This window comes from Sebastes fasciatus, chromosome 22, assembly GCF_043250625.1.
Source record: "Sebastes fasciatus isolate fSebFas1 chromosome 22, fSebFas1.pri, whole genome shotgun sequence".
Taxonomy (NCBI): domain Eukaryota; kingdom Metazoa; phylum Chordata; class Actinopteri; order Perciformes; family Sebastidae; genus Sebastes; species Sebastes fasciatus.
In genome coordinates, this window is record NC_133816.1 from 17,736,022 (window position 1) to 17,761,240 (window position 25,219).

At 42.2% G+C, this 25,219-nt stretch overlaps 2 protein-coding genes across 9 annotated transcripts in view; both read right to left on the reverse strand.

Moving 5' to 3' along the window:
• Positions 1-6,199: 6,199 nt before the first annotated feature.
• wrap53 (WD repeat containing, antisense to TP53) lies at positions 6,200-21,893 on the reverse strand. 2 transcript variants are annotated; one of them, XM_074623072.1, is made up of 11 exons: positions 21,658-21,893; positions 19,796-20,241; positions 19,502-19,691; positions 18,296-18,391; positions 17,886-17,994; positions 15,681-15,769; positions 12,790-13,013; positions 11,314-11,525; positions 10,474-10,577; positions 9,648-9,791; positions 6,200-7,767 (listed from the first exon to the last, which is right to left on the reverse strand). In XM_074623072.1, the coding sequence occupies exons 2-11, from the start codon at positions 20,067-20,069 to the stop codon at positions 7,533-7,535; spliced, it is 1,677 nt and encodes a 558-aa protein (XP_074479173.1). In that variant the 5' UTR covers positions 20,070-20,241; positions 21,658-21,893; the 3' UTR covers positions 6,200-7,532. The 2 variants fall into 2 exon arrangements, with proteins under 2 accessions (XP_074479173.1, XP_074479175.1); XM_074623074.1 differs by having other exon boundaries at positions 21,744-21,883.
• A 902-nt stretch (positions 21,894-22,795) lies between these two features.
• gigyf1a (GRB10 interacting GYF protein 1a) overlaps positions 22,796-25,219 on the reverse strand; it is a 29,527-nt gene continuing 27,103 nt past the window's right edge. For all 7 annotated transcript variants that reach the window (XM_074624452.1, XM_074624458.1, XM_074624457.1 and 4 more), the window contains one exon: positions 22,796-25,192. The gene's annotated coding sequence lies outside the window, so the exon portion shown is untranslated. The remainder of the gene's footprint in view (positions 25,193-25,219) is intronic.

A 25,219-nucleotide genomic window follows, 5' to 3' on the forward strand; every position in this document is an offset into this window, starting at 1 on the left:
TCGCTACCATGGCGTTGTCCGGTCTAAGTTATTTATAACCTTTTTGATCGCGTGAAAATGTCTTATTCAGTGTTCAGTTGTACTTAGCTCCACCCTCTCGTGTCACTTCTGGTTCCAAAAAAACAAAGTGGCCTAAATGCCGAACTCGAGGATTCTAAACGGCGGTCCACAAACCAATGCGTGACGTCACGGTGACTATGTCCACTTCTTGTATACATCCAATGCTCATATTAATGTCATTTAAAGTGCATTCTATATACTAGTAGTGGATCCCAACCTTTTTGGCTGGCAACTATCGGAAAAAGAAGCGTCTGCTTGCAACCGTTCTGTTTGTTTCATCTAAATAATTGCTAGATGCCTAAAGAGATTTTAAAAAACATCCAGTATTTCACAAGAAAGCAAATATTGGAGTTATTACAGTAAAAAAAAAAAATCTATATTGAATTAGCAGAGCATCATTTTCTGTCCGGTTCAACAGATTTATGTTGTAACCCTTGGAAAGGGCCGCAACATAAATCTGCTGCATAGTATGATAAGTAGTATGGAATTGGGACACAGCACGGATTTTCTGTCCTGGCAGACATTGAGCTTCATGCAGCAATATTCTCATGTTTTCTCTTAATTTTTATGCTATAAGAGAAATCAACTCCTCGCACTGGACAATTTGCGGACTGTGAAAACAAGATGCTTTTCTCATCTTAGTACGAGTGCTCTCGAAAAAAAATTCTCTTACCTTAGAGAAAAAAATAAGAAAACATTGGTGAATCCCAAAGAATCAAAACAAGAACAAATCGTGGATATGAACAAAAATAAGAGGAAATTTGTTCTTCTATGGCTTCCTGCATGAGGCCCATTAACAGTTATTGCAGTCAATTGCATTCGCCTCGTGTCCCAGGAGTGAAACCAGGCACTAAAAGGCTGGTACTAAAATCACAGGTCTGACTTAACTAGTATACTAACTTTAATCCTTAAGTATTAACTCTTAACTCTAAAGTAGCCCCTTATGAGGAGCAGGCCACCCACAATGTGTCTACTTGGGAGGATTTTCCTCATCCTTCTATCTACACGAGGATATCTGATGCAAGAACACACAAATCCTTCCACACTTGGACTTTTGCTTTCATATCCTCTGCGTGTCTCCGTCTCCCCCTCCTCTGCCTCCCTTTTCATTTTATCAACAGGGCGCCTCCTTGCTCCTCCTAATCCCGTCCTCCATCTGTCTCCTCGGCCCCTAGCGGAGCTCTTCTGACCCGGCCCGCTGCTCCACCTGCTCCCCCTGACACCGCTCTCCATCCAAACTCCTCCATAAACCTCCCGCCCTCCCTCCAGCCACTGTGGAGAGGAGAACAAGGGGAGGGCGCGGGTTATGGAGAGGAGTAAAGAATGGCCAGGCGCTGGACAAGAGTTGTCCAAGCGGCCTGAGGGCATGGTAGAAGGATGAATTTAGGCCCTACTGCTCTACCTTTCCCCAGAGTGCAATTACACAAGCAATTACTCTCCCTGGGCATCACACACCCCACTAAACCGCCAAGATCACATCCAATCTGCCAGGGCCGGCTGGGATACTGGATGCTTAATGTACTTCAATAGGCTCACCCTCGTGATAACTAGCTACGGGGATCGCCAGAAGGAATGTGTGGCGAGCAGGAGGAGGAGATTGGGAGAGGATGAGATGATGAGAAGAGGATGAGGTGGAGGGACGGCAGAGGCACACATGCGAGAGCGTATCTTAAAAGTTGATATTCTAAGCTTACATATCCGTGAGAGAAATATCAATGCAGAGCTACTCGTTTCTACCTGTCAGCAACGGCGGAATATGATGATATGACACATCTTTACTCTGTATTAATCTTCCCGAGCTATTGCAGATAGATATCCGCGTGCGTGCCTCCACATCTGGAGTGAATAGGGGATCAGACTCCGGAGTGAAATGAAACCTCACGGTGCTGCGCCGTTTCCCTGGCTTCAGAGCATGTGCGGGGATACAGGTGCCAATTATTTTCACATCTAATGTAAACCAGAGAACAAGGACGCGTCAATCACCGCCGCTGCCTTTTGGAATGGAAATGGCATGTATTCATAGGAATGCGGCTATTTTGGCGGCTGATGAAATGGGCTGGTTGGGACTTATAAAAATATCCCTGCAGATTCAGGCTTTGTAAGGAAAACCTCAAGTCATCTCAACTTCAGACCGGCCCCGTCTATAATGAGCAGAAAAACGTGGCTGTGTGAAAATTACATTCGACTACTGACTGAGAACAATAAGGGGTTTCATTTTTTATGATACAGGCTCATGAAGACATTCCCTATTTTGGGATTTTGCTCCTATACTAGTGTTAACAGAAGAAGTCATTGATCATCTGCAGGTAGGAAATGCATGTAAGCTGACACTAAAGAAATTTTTTTGGAACGAGAAGTGACACGAGAGGGTGGAGCTAAATCGTCTGCTAAAACATAGACGATGAACGTCATGCTGTATTGAAGAAGACTTTGAAACTAGCGATTGAGACCATAGACTCATGTTTGAAAAGCAGCCTCATGCCTGGGATTTCAGAAACCAACACTGGAAGATAACCCTTCCACCTTTAGCGTGGTGTCGCAAATAGTTCCGATGACTGATTAAGTGACGGTTAAATATATACAGGCAGGGGCCACCTCATTACTTGTAGCTACAACTGTGATGGTACGTGTCCACAGATGCGTTTTTTATCGCGAGGGGACGCGACACTTCCCAGCATTGGACGCTTGGTGTGCTGTCCCTAGAAACAAGGCACTCGGCTCCTGATTGGACGAACGCTTTCCCGCCGTTGGCTGCTGCTCCCAGCTTTCAAACCGGAACCAGTATGGAGGCTCGTTTGGAAACTTTCTTCTCTTATTTCACGTAAATAGTTCACTGAAATGTGTTTCTGAAAACATTTGAGGCGAGAAATAATCCATGCAGTTGATGAATCTGTCTTTAATTTGGATCGACAACGTTTATTTTAAAAGATTATCGGGAGTTTCGAGAAGCGGCGAGTCGCGTCGGACGCCCGCGATTTGCATAAAGTAGACGAGCCCTCGACTTTATGCAAATGAGGAGCGGGCGTCGTGATGCCTAGTCTCTCGAATCGCGATGCCACGCTACCAGAATGCATTGCGCGGCTGCTTACATAGATACTGAATGGAGAGCGTGGAAAGCATGGGGGTTGTGGACACGTACCGTCAGAGCCCACTGTTGCCCCCAGCACAACCTAATCTGCTTCACTACTGGAGTTTTATCATTCAAAGACTTTCTGATGGTACATCTTGGCTCCATATCTTGTCGCACAGCAGCCCAAATTTGATCAGGTCGAGATCTGCATGATTACCACTTGATTTACGTGACGCGTGTGGCAGCTGTGTACGTGCAACAGACAGCCTATTAAGTCTGAGGAGAACTGGATGTAACATCTCTACTCTGCTGGTGTGTCAGAGCCGGGTCAGAGTGAAGCCCCGTGCTAAGCGCCTGCCAAACACATTCAAAGTCTCTCGCAGATAAAGGAGACGTCCCTTTGACATTTTGAGAAATGCCATGTATGACAACCTCTAAAAGCTACAGCAAATCTGTTCCCTCTGCTTCATGTTTCTAAAAAGCCTTTTCCCTTTCAAAGGCAGCGCGAGAGTGACAAACCAGAGAGCAGTCTAGACATTTTAGCATCTCCGGCTTCAGAGGCGCGTTTCCTCTTTTCCTCCATGCTAATTCAGCCGGGGTCACGCCGCTGAGTGTTTGCTTGAGTGCTTCGCCGTGGGATTAGGAGATTCAACAGGCAGACAGCCATTTGAATAATTGTTTTCAAATGTCTTTCTTAATATCAAGATCCCATTACTTACTATTCCGCACACTCTCCGGTGATGAGCGCTGGGACTGTTAAGTTTGTGTGTGCGCGCCCGTCTAATGGAAGGCACTTATGCGAGGCCATGGAGACTCACTCAGGATGCGACGTAAATGGAAGCACAGAACACAGAAACACCGAACACTTGATGTGGATTGGCTCATTAACTGCACAAGTGGAAAGACTACACCGCAGCCACCTTGGGATGAAGATAATGGCTTCGCTGTCATCTGTGCCACAAGCACTAAGGTTCGGCCGACATGGCTTTCTGAAGGCAGTCTTTTTTTATACGGAAATCATATAGGCAGTTTAAAAATTAATGACAATCGTTCAGTGTAACCTCTAGAATGTCATTGTTGGTTTATAACGAATCATTACAGAATGGGACTTGATCTCCGCAAACCACTGCACTCAATACTGAAATCAATATCTATCATATGCAATTATTGTGGTTTTAGCGTCGGGGGAAATGAAGATTAATTTAACATTAGGACTAGTTCTACATTTCAGAGCTATACAGCATTTAAGAAAGGTTGTTGTCGTGAGATATGACCAAATTTGTTGCCAAAAAAAACCCAGCCTAAAATGTAAAATAGTGAACTAAAGATGATGGTGACTTTATAGTTAAAGGCTTAATTTAAAGGAGCAGTATGTAGGATTTAATGGCATCTAGTGGTGAGGTTGCAGACCTTTTCCAAGCATGTTGGAGAAGTATGGTGGCCTTCAGGTAACGTAAAAATGCAAAATGCAGTTTGGTTAATCCATTCTGGGCAACTGTAGCAACATGGTAGACTACATGAAGAGGACCCGCTCGCTATGTAGATATGAACGGCTCATTATAAGCTAACGAAAACGCAATTCTGTGATTCAGGTGATTTTACACTAATGAAAACATAGTTATGAATATTATATTCAATTTCTGCCCATAGATCCCCTTAAAGCAACACACTGGACCTTTAAAGTGGATCATTTTTTGTTATCAATCTACACCCCTTGCATCTAAAATAATTTTTTTCCCCACCAAATCATAAAAGCAAAGAAAGATTAAAGCTGCATAGATTGATTTTTTTTGGCCACAACAAGCTGTAAACAACATTGCTAACATGTTCGGCATATCAATTTTATAAGGTCATGTCATGTCAAAGTTGCCCATTTGCACATCCAGCAGATATAGAGCAATATTAGCATTCATTTGGAGACACATTTGTCAATCTGACAAATTGAAAGCTTGATAGCTTTGTTTAGCTCTTCACATCTTTAGCTACTATATGCTCCCCTCCCATCAGCAGCTAATCACTAACTTTGTTGTTTCGTGCTGGGCATGTAGCATGCAATGGGTTTATCACAACTTGTGCCTGATTTTAGAGTGAAAACAATAGTTTCAGGTGCTAAATGCGAGATTGGGAGCATTTCTATTGCCTATTGGCGGCTCGTAGTTAAATGGTGCTAACAGAGCGAACAGTGAAAACCTGGAGGGAGCCGGAGGTTGGGTTGTACGGTTGCGCAACGGCACCGAAGCTGTAACCGCCGTATGAGAGCAGTGCAAAACGGCGGCCGTGAGCAAGCCAGTGGGGCACGCTCACATGCACTAAAAGCACACTATGTCAACAAAACAAGGAGAAGAGGGAAAGTGACTTCCTTCTCTGCTCAGGTAGACATTACTCTTCTATATCTTTACATAGCAAATAGTTGTTTTCCGCCATATCAATACTCTGGATATCAGAATAGAGCAACTTTAAATTGTGGGCCATAAAACCAAAACAATCAGTTAAGAGATGCTAAAATAGACACGATATAGAAAAGCTTACATCACTACATATATCGACTACATGGCCAGTTTCTTTGCGTCATAATAACGACTTCCCATCCCACACTTCACTCTCTAGTAGAGTTGAGATTAAGATGAGTCCAGACCATCAGACAAACAAGGAACATTCACTAAAGCACTGGATTATTTATTACACTTGTTACACCTTTTCTCCCCTCTTTCTCTGGCCCCAATTTTCCTTCCCGTCGTCTTTCTACCTACTTTCCTCTCCCAAGGTGGAGACGGTCGCTAAGCAACCCGCACAGCACAACAGTGCAGCTCTCCAACTTGGCTCTCTGCCCCTGTGGTTTCAGACAATCAAATACATGAGAGCGTGCGCGCATTCATACCAAATGTGTGTGGGGAAAAGGTGAAAGCTATGAATAGTTTCCATCTCATAAGCGAAAGCCAATAGTCCCTTCAGCTTTTAAGAGCTGCCTCTTGACTCGAGTATAACATCATCTTGCATTCATCAGGGATTTATTACAGGGCTGCCAACTCTGAACTGCCTTAGAAAAGAAAGGACAAAAAACGAATAGGAGAATGTGAAGAGATATGCTTTTAATTCACTGCAGCTTGAATAAAAGCACCAGAAAGCCACCTGTCGCAGACACAGCCATCTATCTAGAGACTTGTGTCTCATCACCAAGGCCTACGTGGTTCCTAAAGTTTCCTGGTAGAGCAAATCTGTGTAGTATTGTATAACAGCAGCTACGCAAATCGTAGCTACTATTGCTTGGCAACAAATTTGACTTCCAAGAAGTGAAACCTGGAGATCGATTCCTCAGTGTCTAAAGATACAAGGCTTTGGTTGGAGCATGCTGTGCTTCCTCTGCAAAGAAACCCTTAAAGCAAAGAACACCCCACTGATGGCAACATAAGCATTGAGCAAATCACCTCAGTACATTATTAATACAAACACAATGTGCCGCCACATCACCGCTCACACACAGGTACACATGTAATCCGAGTCCAATCTGTAAAAACAAAAGAATAGACATCGCTCGTTTTTCACAGGTGCACCCACTACTTAAAGACTTCACAGACCGTCATGAGGTTACAGTAATCAAGCTAGCTGCATACGGAGTATACATTCGACAAATCAGAATGATCATCATGGCTTTACAAAAATATACATTTGTGGGCATGCACGGAGCGACGCAACACTTTGCGTGCGTCCGGTAGTTTAAAAAAGAAGGTAAAAACAGGAGATCCCTATCGGTTTTACAAAAGCAAAGCTCGAGAACAAATGGCACTTAACTGTAACTATAGCAGTTAGGAATCTCCAGGGCAGCATTACAGCCACACACACGTAAACAAACACTCCCACGGATGCAACGCAGATCAGAGGGGCGATCAGTAGACGGACGCCGGGCTGCTTCACGCCAGTCGAGGCCTTCGAATCAACCGAATTCATCCAAATTCAGGGAGCACATTTGCCGTAATATAAAGAATCATATTTAATCTTGTCTGGTTTAAAAATAAGAATAATTAAATAACAAAAATTGATATCAGGTCCTAATCTTATTTAACGAATTGGCGTTAAAACAATAAACACAGAACCCTGAAAATGTGTTCTACACTGACCTGATGTCAAATGTTTTATAATCGTTTAATTTGAACTCTGCAAGTGTGTCAGTAAATGTTGTAAACTTGCAGATGATATGTTAAGACTCAAATTTATTTGGACTGTAAATGTTTATGGTAACCAGATGTTTAAAAAATGATCCAGAAAATGGTATTCCCACCTCTGGATTTGCTGATGTGAAAAAGACTGACTCATAATTAGCTTTATCCGAATCAGACGTTCCTAAAATAAATATCACATGGCAGGTGTAACTCAATTTGTGTCGGCCGGCTGATCAAACGGAGCTTCAGGCCTCCGCCGCCACCACCTCTGTGCTCTGCTCTTCTTGGCTCTCATCGGCGGCCGGGCCGAGCGGACCGGCCCACCACAGGCTCAGGGCGTTGTCTTGTCGGGTCTCCTGAGGTGGCATCACGGCTTCGCCTCCCTCGCCCTCGGAGGCAGAGTCGCCCTCGCTGTCGCCGGGCCCCGGGAACTGCCGCTGCCCGCTGGATGTCGCCAACAGTGGCATGAAGGGATGAATACTGTGGAAGAGAAGGATGGAGGAAGAGGAAGTTGAGAAAATGATGGTATGCAAAAAAAAATAGGGCTGTCAATCAATTAATGTATTTAATCGGGATTAATCGCACATCTTTTATCCGTTCAAAATGTACCTTAAAAGGAAGATTTGTCAATATTTAATACTCTTATCAACATGGGAGTGGGCAAATATGCTGCTTTATGCAAATATATGTATATATTTATTATTGGAAATCAATTAACAACACAAACAAATGACAAAGGGTAGACTTGTTGGTACCTATAGAACCCATTTTCATTTACAAATCTTGAGATCAGAGGTCAAGGGACCCCTTTAAAAATGGCCATGACTGTTTTTCCTCGCCAATATTGTAGGTTTGGAGCGTTATTTAGCCTTCTTCAACAAGCTAGTGCGACATTGGTTTGTACCAATAGATTCCTCAGGTTTTCTAGTTTCATATGATACCAGTATCTTCACTCTAGCTTTAAAACTGAGCCCGCTACAACCTCCAAATCGCAATGCGTTAAAGAAATTAGTGGCGTTTAAACAAATTTGTGTTATTATCGCGTTAACTTTGACAGTCCTAAAAAAAAAAAATTAAATGTGTTTTTGTAGGGATTCAAGAGAACTGACATGTCTGGTATTTTACACTGCACTTGTTATGCATTAAAGCATTTAGATGTAAACACTGAGAGGAAATAAGCGATGCATTTCACAGTCTTAAAACAACGGAGTTAATTGAAGACCAGACTCGACACATAATTGTAGCACATTCACAGCTGCGATACATAATTCCTAGTTCATCGGCGTCATCCATCCCCTCTACACAGAATACAGAGCTGTTTACTGGACTTTTCATAAACGCACACAGAGAAGCTTGTAGTTATCGCTCTCCGTTCTCACAAAGCCGTAATACCGTTGTGTAATATTAGAACTCGGAAATTGGAGCTCTTATCTGAAATATGTTTGGATGATTTGTTTGCGTTTCCTTTGCTTTTGTGTGAATGATTGGGGGGGGGGGCCGAACAGTAACAGCAACACAGCCGCTGACCGTGATTGATAGACCTAAATTTGATGATTGCTTTCTCTCCTATTCACAGTTGTTGTTCTGCTATCTGTTTGTACTGAAGTCCAATATGATTGTTGATGTTTGTGACTGTACCATTTTTAATAAGCGTTAGTTGAGGACTAATGGGCTTCCTCTGTGTGGTTGTATTTCACTTCTGACAACAACATATCCCATGATGATTGAGAAGCTTCAGTTTCTACCTTTTAGAAGATTTATGTTATACAATTAATACTAATGGCATCTTTCAACCATTTACTGCATGGCAAGTAATTCATCAAGTGGCAAGTAGGGATGAGTACCGACAATCTGTATTAAACGCAGCCCCAGGGCTAAATCATTAACCCTCTGAGACCCAAAATAGACCTGTTTATGTCTTTTTTAGGGGGGTCCAGGGGGTCTTTAGGGGGAGATAGCAGGTCAACAGTAGATGTCACATAGAAGTGGTGTACATCAAGTGGGCGTGTCTGTAAAGGGGAGACTCGTGGGTACTCATAGAACCCATTTTCATTCACATATCTTGAGGTCAGAGGTCAAGGGACCCCTTTGAAAATTGCCATGCCAGTTTTTCCTCGCCAAAATTTAGCCTTACTTTCTTGCATTATTTATTATTATAATATCTGTAACTTCACTCTAGCTTTAAAACCTGCTAGAGCCTGAGAAAGACAGTAAAGTAGGTCGGGATGGCAGGTCTCAGAAGGTTAAAAATATATTGAAAAGCAATTATTTAGTAATGAAAAAGAACCGACAAGAGTATCGATAAAGAACCGAACCGATAAGGAGTATCGATAAAATACCCTTTTTTTTAACAATCATACCTGATGCCGTTGGTGCAGTCCCAATGGGCCGGGAACCTGAGCTGAGGTTGCAGTAGCGCCTCGTTACCATCAGGAGGAGCTGTCTGGGTGTCCCAAACCGAAACCACTCCCTCTGTGTCGCCGCTCAGCAGGTACCTGCCTGACCTACACACAAACAAACACATCCATATACACAATCATCATTACACAAGAACCAACAGCTCACAGGTGATTGATCAGCGTTTATACACCCATGTGTAAGTTAAAGTGCGGGTTCTTCTGCATTCTTTACTGTTTTGTTTTTTTTCAACTGAAAACGCCAACTCAGCCGTTAGCAAGTTTATAGTGTGTAGTCTATTATTTTCACTGCTTTACCTCATCATCAGACGGCCCTTTCCAACTGGAAACTAAAGCCATTATATCGCTCTCTTCAAAGCCACCAGACTCCATTCACAAAAACAGTCATTTTACTTTGCAGAACAAAGAAGTTGCAGGTCAACTGCTGCACTGATCGGTTACATAGTTTGTGTCATTGCGTGACTTTCGGATCCAAATTAACGTCACGTCTACAGCAGTACATTGCTTATTAGCTTCCATGCCGGTACTCCTGTCTGCTTCTCCAAACTGGGAGCACGCCGACCGTCATCCAAGTTACTGTATGTAACGTTTATCCACTGTCTATAAGGGTGTATCTTATAGACAGTAAATGCAGTATAGAATGCAGTAAAACTGGCAGAGTGACAGTTTGCTCATGTGGTCCTCAGGGCAGTATCACCACTTTGTCACAGTTGAAGCTCACACACACACATATCACTGAGCAGAGTTCTAGTTGGTGAAGTAAACTTACAGGTCCAGATCAAAGTAGATGCGTTGGTTAGTGGCCACGTTTCTCTTAAGTGAAAACACAACCTTGTCCGGCTCTCTTAGGTCCCAGCACAGGATTTCTGGATCCTACAACACGCACAAACACGCACAAACACACACTGTTCACAAGAGCCTATGGAGACGACTACAGGTAGGTATCACAAGTGAAAAATTTTCTGATTCCAGCTTCTTAAATGTGAATATTTTCCGGTTTCTTTACTCCTCTATGACAGTAAACTGAATATCTTTGAGTTGTGGACAAAACAAGACATTTGAGGACTTCATCTTGGGCTTTGGGAAACACTGATTTTCACAATTTTCTAACATTTTAAACAACTAATCGATTAATCGAGAAAATAATCTACAGATTAATCAGCAATGAAAATAATCTTTAGTTGCAGCCCTAACTAGTTTCACATAGACCTGAGGTGTACAGTTAATCTGTTCTTGACCCCGTTGCTAAATTGTAGATGAATGACCTGGCAGAGTGACTTGCATGCTACAGAGTAACTTTGTAGACTCTGGAATGCTTAATAAGTGTATATTTAATGTGAACAGGGTGACATGCAGTACTGACGGCAACAGGAGTAAATAGAGGACATTGAATCACACAGAGGCTGATGGTTATGGAGTCTTTACATTGCAAGTTGTCAATAGAACATTGAGGACAATTTGTACGATGTCAAGAACTGGTGGAAAATAACAGAATAAAGTCATTTGTTACCCGCTTAACGCACAAATACTACTGATGGTGCACGTGTGATGATTCAGTACCCTCAGGTCTCTTGCTGCTGTATGCGAGTGTATGTGTGCATGTGTTCACCTTGCGCCCGCCGGTGTACAGGTAGTTGCCGTCGGGGGAGAAGAGCAGATGGGTGAGGCCTCCGTGGTGGCGGGTCGGCAGCAGAGCCAGCAGGGTGCCGTCTTGGCAGGAGTAGAGGCCAGCGCAGCGGGAGTAAGAGCCACAGGCGTAAACAGACTGGCACGGGCTGAAGCCAAAGCAGGAGATGATGCCACTTTGGCCCTGCTTCTTAACTGCAGCGAAGACAACAGAGGAGCGTTTGGGCTCACGAGGTTCACGAGAAGACACAATCACTTCTACTCAATGTTGACTTTTCTGGCAGCTCCTATATTCCTGATTACATTTTCTAAAGAGGAAAATATATTTCTCAACAACGCACACATGAGCTCACGTTTTGGATCATCTGTTTCTTTTTACCGATTTCTGCTTTCCCAATCATCCCTCTTTCTCACTCTTTAAAAAACGGCTTTTAGCACGTTTTCTGCACGAAATAGCCGAGGCGAGGGTTTGGCACGCTCCTCACGTGTGTCACGTAGCTTGTTTTTGAGATTAACCATACATTTCTGCAGTTATTAATTATCAAGCCGATGGAGCCAAGCAGAAGAGAAACCAAATATTCTGCCAGAGCAGGATGTCGAGTTGCCAGCGGAGCAGAGTTGAGGTTTACTCATTACATATAAAAACCCTTATTTCAAGCATTTTGCATTCGTTATCAGGTTTGTTTGTTGCCACTTGAAAAGTAACCTCTCGCCCTGCATGCATAGACGTTTTATGCAATAAATAAAAAAATATCATGAAGGACATGAAACTCAACCCGAGTTGGAAAAACAAAACCGATTTTGTTGACATTTTCAAGGATCATTTTGGCGGTTTAGAATCCTTCAGCTCGTTTACCACAAGGCAGACGACGGTTCGGTTCATTTCAGTACGTTACAAAAGCCTGGCAGCGAGCTGAAACTTGTTTGAAGTGTGTGACAGAGATTAGGGACTCATCACAGTAAACATTTAGTTCCCTTTATTTTTTTGTCAGAAGCAACATAATAAAAACTGTCCTTGTTGATTTGTTCAAGGAGACTCCAGCCTGTTAGATGTGACACCCAGCTGTCAAACCGCAACTTTTTGAATGCGAGAAAACAGCCGACTTCACATTATCCTTTTCACATCGTCCCCTGCTTACTTATTGTTTTGTCTTGTGGGTTGGATTTTCTGAGAACATAAGCTTGTGAATGCAATTCTTTTAGTGAATCATTCTTCACTCTCAGAGTTTGCGCCCTTGAACAACAGGGAGAGTTTTCAAAACAGTTCTTGCATTTAAATGAATACATAATGTGAGAGCAGAGAATAAGACACAATGGCTATCAACTTTTGATGTCAACGAACCGCAATTAACATCAGATTAAACCTTGTGCTGTGAGGAATTAAATCAGCTAAATCACACAAAAACTACCCCGTATGATGCTTTAAGCTGAAGCTGTGCGAGAGCAGATGGTGACTGACCTACGGTGGGCCGCTCCTCGCAGTCTCTTCCGGGACGATCGGTGTAGAAGACCCTGACGGTTTTGTCGAAGCCGCAGTAGAGCTGCGTTCCGTCGGGCGAGAAGCAGAGGGAGTGGGCTGCCGTCAGCTCGTCCAGGTGATTGTAGGGTCGGAAACTGGCTCGCACCTCCCCGTAAAATGCGTCCCACACGTGGACTGGGTTGTCGCGGCTGCTGCTGGCTAGACTGCGGAAGAGGAGTGAGAGTTATTAAGACATATGGGCAAAAGGAATTAAAGACAGGCAGGGGATAGAGAGTGAAAATGAAAGAACGTATTTAGTGAGCAATGAATGAACAAAGTGTCAGTATTTAAAAGGGCCGTCAAAGTTAACGTGATAATAATGCAAATTTGTTTTAACGCCACTAATTCCTATAAGGCATTAATGCATCTTGTGATTTTTAAGGTTGTAGCAGGCTCAGTTTTACCAACCATGTCGCCAAGCAGGTTAAATAACCCTCCAAACTTACGCTAAATTTTGGAGAGGGAACACTGGCATGGCCTTTTTCAAAGGTTTCCCTTGACCTCTGACCTCCAGATATGTGAATGAAAATGGGTTCTATGGGTACCCACGAGTCTCCCCTTTACATACATGCCCACTTTATGATAATCACATGCAGTTTGGGGCAAGTCATAGTCAAGTCAGCACACTGACACACTGACAGCTGTTGTTGGCTTGAGTTTGCCATGTTATGATTTGAGCATATCTTTTATGCTAAATGCAGTACCTGTGAGGGTTTCTGGAAGTTATCATTGTTTTGTGTTGTTAATTAATTTCAATAATAAATATATACATACATTTGCATAGAGCAAGCATACTTGTCCACTCCCATGTTGATTAGAGTATTAAATGCGTGACAAATCTCCTGTTAGGGTACATTTTGAACATGTGCGATTAATTTTCAATCAATCGCGATTAACTATGGACAATCATGTGATTAATCTAAATTAAATATTTGAATCGATTGACAGCCCTAGTATTTATATAACAGAATACAATAGAGCTGTAACTCCAGATGATACAAACCAGATTCAAATGAATTTGGCTGCCGAGATTCTTTTGAAATATACATTATGTATGACCGCAAAACATCTTGTTTGACTCATTTCTCTCGTTTCCAACCTCTACTGCACCACATCCACCTGAATGTATCAATGCATCAAAACAAACACACAGCGTTTGTGCTACGCCTCATTATGGAGACAAGACCACGACGCATTCTTATTGATTCAAATCAGGGGCCAAAGACTGAGCCATGCCTTTTTAACTCTAATTACTGGGCGCTGAACAAATGCCGAAACATCGCTGCGGCTCAATTAGACAAAGGAAATTAGCCCCTACCACTGCTGCCGTGTTCTTGTTATGGCCCCTCTGAGCCGCAGCTTTACTCCAGAGCAGGGAAATGCCCAATTATAATGCTAGACTGCTGCTAGCTTGGAGCAATGCCTAGAACTCAGTGCAACTTAAGCGAGCCATAACAGGGGCCCTTATTCCCTCTCTACAGGAGGGGCATCAACAACACACGGCTTTTGGCAGACAGAAGTTCAAGGAGCGCATGGGGGAGGAACAAAAATGGGGGGATGTGAAAAGAGGGGGAGGAGAAAAGACAGGAAAGGCACTAGAAAAACAGGTTTGCTGCAAATGCGTTCAATAATCACAACCATAACCTTTCATCTGCCTGCCTTGGCCCTTAACTACCTACTCGGAGCTCGTCCGACCACCTAGCTGTGCCCTGCAGGAGCTCCCCACTGTGATATGTGGCAGTGATCTGAAGAAGATGAAGAAGATCTGCTGTCAGCTCCTGCTGGCATCCTCATCCTCATGACAGACAGGTCTTTGCGCGGCTTTGGCACATACACACAGGCCTCTCAAGTGGTTCATTGTCCACATGAGTCGTTTGTTGATCATCGCGCTGTTTACACAACTCATCTTTGGACATACGGCTCCTGACCCGCACACCCCCGCCCTCCTCTTATAGAGTGAGAGCTGTGTGATGTTGGGGTGGAGCGGTGCCAACGCTGGGCCCTGATCAGAGGGAGCTTTCGGAGGGCGTAGGCGGTAACTGGAGGATGATGGGAGCCGGGGGAGGAGGAGGAGGGTATACACAAAACTGTTGGCAACTTGACCTCAGCTTGTTAGCACTGCCCTACCTCTCTCGCCACAGACGATATGCAATCTCCACGGCGATGGCTGGGTGTTACTGATGTTGGCTCGGTTTAACAGCGCACGGCACAGACACACAGTGATGTCACAATTACCACATTTTCTAAAGCCTGCTAGAGCGCGCGCCTGCACACACACACACACACACGGCAAAAAAAAAAAAGATGAAAAGAGAAGCCTCAAGTCGGAGAATCATGAGGCCCTTTAGGTGTCGTCGAGACCCGGGTGAGCCGTTAGTGGGCTGAATCATGCTGAAAAAGCACCGTGGGCCTCAAACAGCCGAGCGGATTGCGGCGGAGGCAGAGGCAGACGAGACGAAGGCCAACTCTTCACTCATAATGAGAGACATCAGAAAGCTTTTACAGCCATCGCCACGCTGGCAGCCGGCTCTCCCACGACGGAACGCAAATACCACGGGGATCAAAGAATGAGTCACAAGCACACAACAATATCCTTTATATGTTGCGACAGTCTATTAAACAGACTCAAGCACACAAACCTAACAATCCCAGATCTAGATTAAAAACACCAATCACCGACTGACACCGGCCTCGATAAACAACATAGTGTATACATCCTTCAGCGTCTGGCAGGCTGACCTTCAAAGTGAACTTTAAATGTCTCATCTATCCTGCTGTTAAGAGCCGGGGCTCGGGGGTTAGGGGGCTGGCAAAGATCAAGTTGAACTCACAAGCATGTGTCCGCGTCCAAAGAGTTCATCTTGGGGTACCAGCAGTAGTCGTAGATGGTGTCTCCCTCTGCCATCCTCAGCACTGGACTCTGCCACAGAATGAAAGAAACGATTGAAACACGCAGTAGAAACGGACTGTAATGACCGACGGGATCTGTCCGTGCTTGTACTGAATAGGTGGCTACAAGACTATCAGAGGCTTTGCCTTGTACTAAAATTCAATATCAAAAGCCCGTGGCGCCGGGTGAGAAATAGAGCTCAATTTTCTACCCTTTTCACAAGCGCTGAGAGATCTCTGTAATAGGAGGGAAATGGATTATATTTCAATTATTCTTGTTCAGTGATCCCAATCTAGCAGCCGGTAATACAATTAAGAGATTGGCTCGTCCACTTGATATTTCACAAAACCCAAAAGGACAGAATGTCTATTCTAACTGTTAAATCTTCAGTAATCTATTTTCTCAAGCTGCTGCCTTAAATTGATTGACATGTGACATAACATACACTCAGAAACAAGAACAACATACTGACAGTCTTTGTATGAAAAGGTCAGGCAACACATGAAAGGTTGATGGCCTTTTCTTCACTGGAAAGAAAGAAATCATTAAGGCGTTAAAAAACATCTACAGTGGTGCAGTTTGTTAGCTCTAAATTTCAGTCCCACAAACGATATGTGAATTTTGAATGCTGTATTGTGGTCAGTAAAAAAAAAAAAAAAAACTTCAAAGAACTTTCATTTTGTGTTGGTTTTGGAAGCCCCTGTGGATGAAAGCGGTAGTGTTTCCAAGCACCAGAGTCCCTTTAGAAGACCTTCTCATTTTACTGCAGCAGGGTCTGACAGTCTGCCCCGCTCAGTCCTGGTTCTCCCGTGCCTCCCTTCCCTCCAGCGGGCCCAGCAACACGGCCTGGGCCTCCAGCAGCATGGTGTCGGCTCCAGGTATCAGATATTGGGCCGATACGGACCCAAATAGCTGGATCGGGCATTGGTGACAATGGGGCCGATCTAGTCAATTCAACTCTATGTTTATATACTATCTACATTAAACACTTGAATTATACTTCCTGTTAATTTTAAAGATTTGTTTACCAAGTTGCTGGTGCACAATTTATTATTTTAATAATAAATAAGTCAGTAAATCTATGTATTTATTTGTTACATTTTGTTTTACAAAGTTGGGAAAGCAATGTTTAAGTCAGGGGGGACCGCTGGAGCAGCGAGGCAAAGCTCAGCTCCTGGCCTGAGGAGGAGGAGTTCTCCGTCTCCTGACGGAGGTCTGACTGCAGGTTGAAGGCAGCAGCGAAGCCGGATCTGGGTCTGTTTGTGGTGGGCTGGTCGCTGCTGGAGAACCCGCTGGAGTCTGACCTGAAGGAGTTTCTGGTGAACCTGCATGATTACGTCTGATTTTGTGCAGAATCCAACCGGTGGTACTGATGACAAGCATTAAGAATAACTATATAGAAATAGCCAGTCTTCTCGCTGATGGTCTTGTTTACTTATATAGGTCATATAGAGTTTTTCATAAATTGAGACTAACAAGTAACTTTAATAAAATAAACTGTAACTAAACTCTGGAAAATGGATTGATGATGTGGGAACAGAAATATGAGTTTGAATCCTCAAACCAGTATGCCGAAGTTTGACTGATCCAATAACTGAATTCAACTTTATCAATGACACCCAGGTTTTGAGAATGAGCTTATGATGACAATTGAAAAGTCATAATAAAGGCATTTCAAAGATTCACAAGATTGGACCAACAGAGTGCATTAGTTGGACTTCTGTCCTACAAAACTCAATGGAGAAAAAGGTTGTCCTGTCTGTTCAAGGGCTCCAGCAGTGTTACAGCCAAAATGTGACCTTGACTTCAGCCTGAAGGGGGCACTAGAGGAACAGTTTCAAATCAGCATACAAGTACATTGAGGGTTTGTGTATCTGCAGAGCAATTCAAGACTGGACCCTAGAAATGATGGTAAACTCTGTCGAGGTAAAACCTTTCCTATTTATAATTGAATTTAACAGCTTTTAATGAAAATGACTCTTTGGTTTTCTTTTTAAGTCTGTCTTAATGATCTTACACACCTGTCATTAAGACTTTATACTATGTAAGAACTTTTTTGACATTGCTTTTAGTAAAAATGTTTGTTCATGTATCCACACAAACATTTGAGGAACCCCTGATGGAAAGCTATCTGTGTGCTGCTCACCATCTCAGGAAGACGGTCCCAGTTGTAGCTGTAAATCTCTGGAGGGACGTTGTACACGCGGAGCACATTGTCTGCACTGTTGGTCAGGATACAGGAACCATCAGGGGCCCTAGAACAAGATGGTGTGTTAACAGCTGTGAACTGAGAACAACAGGTACACAGGTTGGTTTTACGTTATTCTATGCATCTGTAAAAGGTGCCGCTTATAGCATTTTTAGGCAGAAATGTCACAACTGTACTCGGTTGAGATATTGATTTATCTTGACCATGAGATTAACATTGTTTGTTACTAGTAGCCTCACTTATATCAAATATACCATAAGTTCCATAATGATGTAAAAGTTTTTAACTCCTTCAAAACCTCATCCACATGGTGTCTTACGTGTCGTGTTAATTCTAGAGGAGATTACCATTTGCAGCCTTTGAGGTAATTCTCTGGAAGGTTGGAGTACTCGGTACAGGAACCGGTCAGCATCTGAGGGTTCTGGGTAAAATCTAGGCCAAGACTGGAAGCAAGATGGAAAGAAGGACAGGTCTTCTTTTAAAAAGACAGGAATGGGAACATCACACAACAAACTGAAAATGTCCCATCTTACCCGTGTTCATTTCGTTTACAAAAACTATGACGAAATATGTACGGCACATTTTTAACAGATACTTTATCTTGCGATTAACTATGGACACTCATGCCATTAATAGCAATTAAATATTTGAATCAATTAACAGCCCTAATATTTATCAGTTAATTTGAAGCAGAGCAACATCTAACACTCACACATGTTCAAATAGCAGCGACTGTGCAGGCATCATAACATCTGGATTACAACAAGTCCCTCACTCACTTCCTCACTATTTCCTGCTTGGCTTTGGCTGAGGAGACTGAAAACGGGGTGTAGTTGCTTTGGATTGATCATGTTCTTTACATGTTTTACCACAACAGCAATATTTTTCTCATCATTGCATCGTTGATTGCATCAATGTGAGTAAAACTAATCATTTTAATTTTCTAAAACTTGACTCCTTTGTGGTGCCAGGTGGGAGACATTTCTATGCACATTAGATTATGGTGCATGGACTGTCTTATTAATACTAAAAAGAACATTTTCTAATACTTTATATCATATGTAATTCTAAAGTTTCATGTTTGCTACTGTATGTTCTTAAGAGCAGTGGTGAATAGAAGCTACATCAAGTAGTTGAGTGGTACAAATAAGAAAAATAACAGCTAAAAATAACAGGAAAGATCTTTAGATAATTCACCAGTACCTCAGATTTAATTTATACACAAACAGGTGGGAAAAAATAAGTGTTTGTGGTAGTGACCGTCAAAGCATATGATCAAGAAGTACTACATTTCGCAGCGTTTTATCAAGCTTTTAGTATTTTTTCGGACTATGTGGCCACCTTGCCGTTACCAGAACCTCTTGTTCTGCAGTACAGACAGATAAACGTCTCTATTTCTGAAACATACGTGTTCATAATCATTACATAACCCCCCCCCCACAAACCCCTGGTTTAAATAGCTCACTTGTTGGTGTGTCTGCTCTGCTGTATCTCTACCCTTAGCTATGTGGAAACAGAGGTTAAAAATAAACCTGACTTCTTCCTCCACTTACTGCTGTCCTTCACTGGGGCTGTCTGCGGATTCGCTACCGTTGTGCTCCTCCTCTGGTTTCGCCTCTCCTTCTTCTAAGGGGGCGTCGTGGCCTCGGTCTCCATTCTGATGGCATTCTTCTTCACCTCCCACACTGATGGGAACCTCTTCCTCTACCGGTCCGTCCTCACATTGTAGTGGTTCTCCTGTTCCTATCAAAGAGGAAATGTGTGCATGTTAATTCATTAATCTCAGACACACAGAATCTTTTCCCCCCTTATATTTCATTTAATACATGCAGCTGTAGATTATCTACTTTGTGCTGGTGGGGCTGGGTCTTCCTGCAGCGAGACAGCCTCTGCTGGTGTTTCTCCGTGCATCTTGACAGGCTTTGCAACCTGCTCCGGTACCGGTTCCTCCTCTTTCACTCTGGGCCGCTTGGCAGACGGAGGCACCCCTTCCTCTGAGGTCTCCCCTACATCCAAGCCGTCACCTTCGAGCAAAGGTGGCACCTGAAGAGGGGGCTCATTATCCGCCTCTGCTTCTTGCACCGCACCACCGCTTTCACCACCTCCAGCTGTGTCAGACATCTCTCTTTGTTTATCAATCTCTCCTGTCTGTCAAAGTGCTTAAAAGTCCTTGTGTCCTGGTGTGGTTGGCTGTCAGACGTGGGTGAGGTAGGTGCTACTAGGATAGTGCTTCTTCCTGCAGAGTGGGTGTTTGAGTCTGCTGGGGGTCGAGGACATCACAGCACCGACTAGCCTGGAAAAGAGAGAGGCAGAGAATGATGAAGACAGGGCAGGTGAGGCCAAAAATACAAGAAAATTGAAAACACATATGTCAAAACAATGCAAAAATACAAAAGGCAAACGCCCAAACACATCCCTCGATTAAGAAGTGACGTTTCTTGTTTAGAGGATACACATAACTGACTACATAGCTGCCTCAGTAGGTCCACAACTATTCTCAGGGACTCCTCCCACCCAGCTCATCACCTGTTTGACCTGCTGCAATAAATCTGTGCAATATTAATACATTGAATGTGTAATAAATTTGTCTGTGCAATTATACACCTAAAGTGCAACTGCCTTTGTTTACATTTTATTCATTACATCTACCTATTTTACAAGTGCAATTACCTCTGTTTACATTACATCTATTTTTTTATATTTTGTACTTCTAGTGTAACACTTCTGTTTATATTTATTTATTACATCTTTTTACCTGTTTTATTTGCTTTATTATAACTGTGTGTGCGTGTGTGTTTTACCTGTTATGTTTTATCTGCCTCGTTTAGTCTTGTCAAGTATTTGTTTTAAAGGTCCCATATTATAAAAAAGTGAGATTTTCATGTTTTTTTTATTATAAAGCAGGTTTAAGTCCTATATAAATACTGTGAAAGTATCGAAACACTCAATCCACAGGGAAATACACCCAGCCTGTATTTAGAAACTCTGCATTTGAAACAAGCTGTCAGGATTTCTGCCCATTTGTGATGTCACAAATATACAATATTTAGACTCTTTACACAGATTTAAACGTAAACATTCTCAATGTGTCCCAGTTTATTCCTGGTTGCAGTGTATGTTATGATGACATCAGCTGACAGGGAGTACACATGGACCCAAGCTGTTGCCTAGCAACGCAATTCTGATGCAATTCTGTTGCAATTCTGTCAAAATGCCCTAAAACGGAGCGTTTCAGACAGAGGGTGAATTCAGGCAGACAGTATGAAGAAAATAAAGTTGTTTTTAAACATTGAAGCATGTAAACATGTTCTACTAGAAACACAAAATACAAGTATGAACCTGAAAAAGAGCATGATATGGGACCTTTAAAGCACTGACCAGAAGTGGCAACTGTGAATCTCGTTGTATTTAATACAATAATGACAATAAAGCTTTCTATTTCTATTTCTATTAAATTGCAGCTGCAGACACCTGTAGCTAGTGGTGACATGGCAACCACTCCAAACTAGCATTAATGTCAATTTTGCTAAGTTCACAGTTGCAAGGTACACATTAAACTACAAACCTTTACACAGTTAACTCCCTGAATGCTCTGCTGCCTTTATAAAACACGAATGAAGCTTTAAAATAAGCTTAAATGTCATTATTAACCAGTCAGACCACAATAGAAACCACCTCTCGTTAGCTCATGTTAGCAGTCTGATGCTACCTGTGTTGTGGCTTTCCTGGCCTTTTGGGGTTTTTTCTCGAGATTTAGCTGCAAACTTTCTCTCCTCGATGGTGTTAAAGTTTCACCTGAAGCCGGAGAGCACGAATGATACACGGAAATACTCGACGTCCTTCTACTTCGGTTGCTTTTGTGGTTTCTATTCAGCAGTTCATTGCGAGAAGTTGTAAACACTGTGGGGCGGCCATGTGTTTCAAAGTATCGCGAGAGTTGATGCGCTGATGACGGAGGTGACGCGTTCATGGACGGCTCGTAAAGCACTAATTTCTTTGTATTTATGAAAGAAATGGAATTATATCCCTCAACAATTTCTTCCTCACATAACAAAAAAGCAATGAATGTGTGCAATATCTTTAATGTTTTTAAGTGAAATTATTGTCATACTCTTGCATGTTTTTTTTTAATTATTATTATTATTATTATCTATTCATTTATTTATTTTTATAATGTTTTTTTTAATTATTATTTTATGTTTGTTGTTTAATTTCTGTTGTCCTTTTATGTTCGGCACAGCTCTTTGTTTATGTTTTTGCTATGCTTCTTTTGTATGTAAATGTTTTTAATGTTTTCTGCTGTTACTATGGATACTGTCATTTTGGAATAATAATAATTAAAAAAAAAAAAGTCGTATGCCTCTCTGAGTAGATTCATTATTGATAATATTGACCGTGATTTTATTCTATGTCTAGAGAATGTTTTGTTTGGTTTCCATAAAAGGAAACAGTAAAATCAAAGAACATTATATTATTAATCTGATTATTCTCTTAGCTAAATTTCATACATAAATCCAAATTTAATAAATCTAAACCTTCATTTTTTTGTATTTGAACATGAAACCAAACAATACATTAAATTGATTCTCTCCTCCGAAAACAAAAAAGCTATTAAGACAGTAATTTTATGCATCTCCTTTAATATATTTATCTAAATGTTTATTTCCCCTGGCTTTGTTCTTGTAAGCTGTTTATCCCCTGGCATCTGTTATTTGGTCTTGTTCCTTTTACTGTTTTGCACGTCTTTGTAATTGCACCTGTATGACCACTTTGTGAAATAAAGGCAATAAACACACAAATCAACTTCATACATTAGAAAAAAATAAATACAGAGAGTCACTACTAAATGCTATTTATTTAGTATTTATTTTGTTCTTCAAACAAACAAAAGCCAAACTATTTACACATCTTTCAGTTGTTCTTTTTCCAAAACAGTTTCATTACAAAGTATGCTGTTATTTTTTAACAACATTCAAAGACTTATTAAGCAAATGAGCTGAGCTGACTGGGATATCACTTTCATTACCTCTTTTAGGACACTATTGTTGGAACTACAGTTTACCAAAGCTAAAATGAACCAGTTTAATACCGTTAAGTGGACAGGCTGTGACAGGGTCTCTTTAAAGGCTGCAACCAAACATCCAGGGCTTTCTGACGACACCGTTGATCTAATCATAAAAGCACGCGTAGTGCAGTAAAATAAACTGCGAACAATCTCGTTTTACTCTTTTAAGACAGACTGACTGACCAACAACTAATACCACACAATAGCTTTTTAAAAAAAAGTCAAACATAGGTATTTTTTAAAGTCATTCACAAATAACAGACTTGATTGTGTATTCAAATAGTTAAAGTCAATTTCTTTGTTTTGGCAACCGATTACATTAAACTTCGTAACCATTTAGTATCAATTCAACAGTTATGACGCACTGGAGCTACTTCAGTTTAGTTAGCTATAGCTGGTAACTATCCACCAACACCTCAGCTAAACAACTGTACAAGTGTATTACTAGTCTAAGCTGAAGATATTCAATGAATATCAGTTGCCATTTGGATTAAAAACTGCATATTTGTTCGCCATCGAGGACACAAATAAACTACTGGTGACTAAAAGCATTCATCTCTCAAATCCAATTGGATATACATACATGGACAAGACATTTTCCTAATTTTTAGGACATTGATTTTCCTTTCAGATAACACGCAACTGACCGGTCGATTCCTGATCTATCCAGCGCCATCAGAGATGGTCAGCAGCACTACCCGGTGCACAGCGAAGTTGCGAGCCGCCTCAAGGTTTAGTGTCAAAAAACCCACAAATATTACATATCATGCAAGCTTGCTCTTACACTACAAGCCTGATTTGACATCTCAAAACTGTAAAAAGTACCTAGTTGCTTCCAAAACATTTAAGTCCCCCTCTCCCCTTGCGGAGTGTAAAAAAAATAACCAAAAAGCCCCAGCTTATATCTCAATTTGAGGAATACCTGTCACTCTGGTTCAGTTTTGCCTAGTGCGGTATATCCAACAATAGTTATCACACAGCAACAAGTCTGTGCTTTAAGCCAATTCTGTGCATCCCACCATGTCAGCTCAGCTCCAGACAGTACAGACTCCAGCCCTTTATTAAGCCTGCACCTTCAGCAATAATCTAAACAGGAACTCGGAACAAATCCACTCTTCATTTTTAAGGAAAAACCAAAAGGGCAACAAAAGCTAACCACCAGCAAAAAATCTGATTAATCAAAAGACAGCTTGCTGCTCTATTCTGTAGCTAAATGGTGATCAGATGTACACGTAGCAAAATGAATACAGAACAGACGGTCCTGTTAGCCAACAGTAAACAGTCTGGGAGAAAGCTCCTTTCTTTCTTTGACTTTAGAGGACAGTTAAGGAGGTCGTATCCAACTTAAATTCATCACTTGGAGAACATTTTCAGTTAGCCGTTCAGGACTCAACTATACAATTTAAGGCATGTCGAACAGAGAAATAAAGCAAAACAACTATGAGAGAAAAATCAAAACACAAACTTTTACATTATTTACAAAAAGCTCAGCGTTTATATTGATGAGCGATGATGCTTGTGTGTGTGTGTGTATCTGTATGATTTGATATTGATGTAGCCCTGTTGTGTGTGTGCAGACGTGGTTCCAGAGGAGAGCCACTGTAACTGAGTGTACGCTGCATGTAGTGTGTCTGCCTTTGAACTCTAGAATCTATGTGACGTGTAGCTACGCGTTTGTGTTTTGTCATGTATTTTAAGTCTTTTTTTGTTTTGTACAATTCTTTCAGTTCATCCAGTTCCACAGCTGCAGGGATTCCTGGCGACTCGAGATGTAATCCAGCCATCGAAACCCCAATCCAGCTCTCGGTCTCCGACGTCTTCGTGTCCCCGCTGGTTAGAAGACCTCCGCGCGACCACCTGAGAGTTCCAGGTCGAGGTGGGCGATGACATCTGGGCGATTACGTGCCTCTTTATCCTCTTCCTCGCCGGAGAGCGCCTGATCAAATCCCCAAACCGAACGCTTCCAACACAGATGGGGATCGGCGGTCGATAAAACCTGTAACTTCATCTGGTAACTGTCCACCTGATAATGCCAATGGCCTGCCCAGTCCGAGGTCAAGACAGAAAAGTTTCTTAGGGTTTAAGTTCAAAAGGACAGGTTTAGGGTTAACTGGTTCATGGGTTGGCTGTAGATTAGATCCTCCTTGCAGAGGGCAGCAAATAAAGCACAGCCAGACTCCTGTGAGAAGAGCACAAGAGCATCATT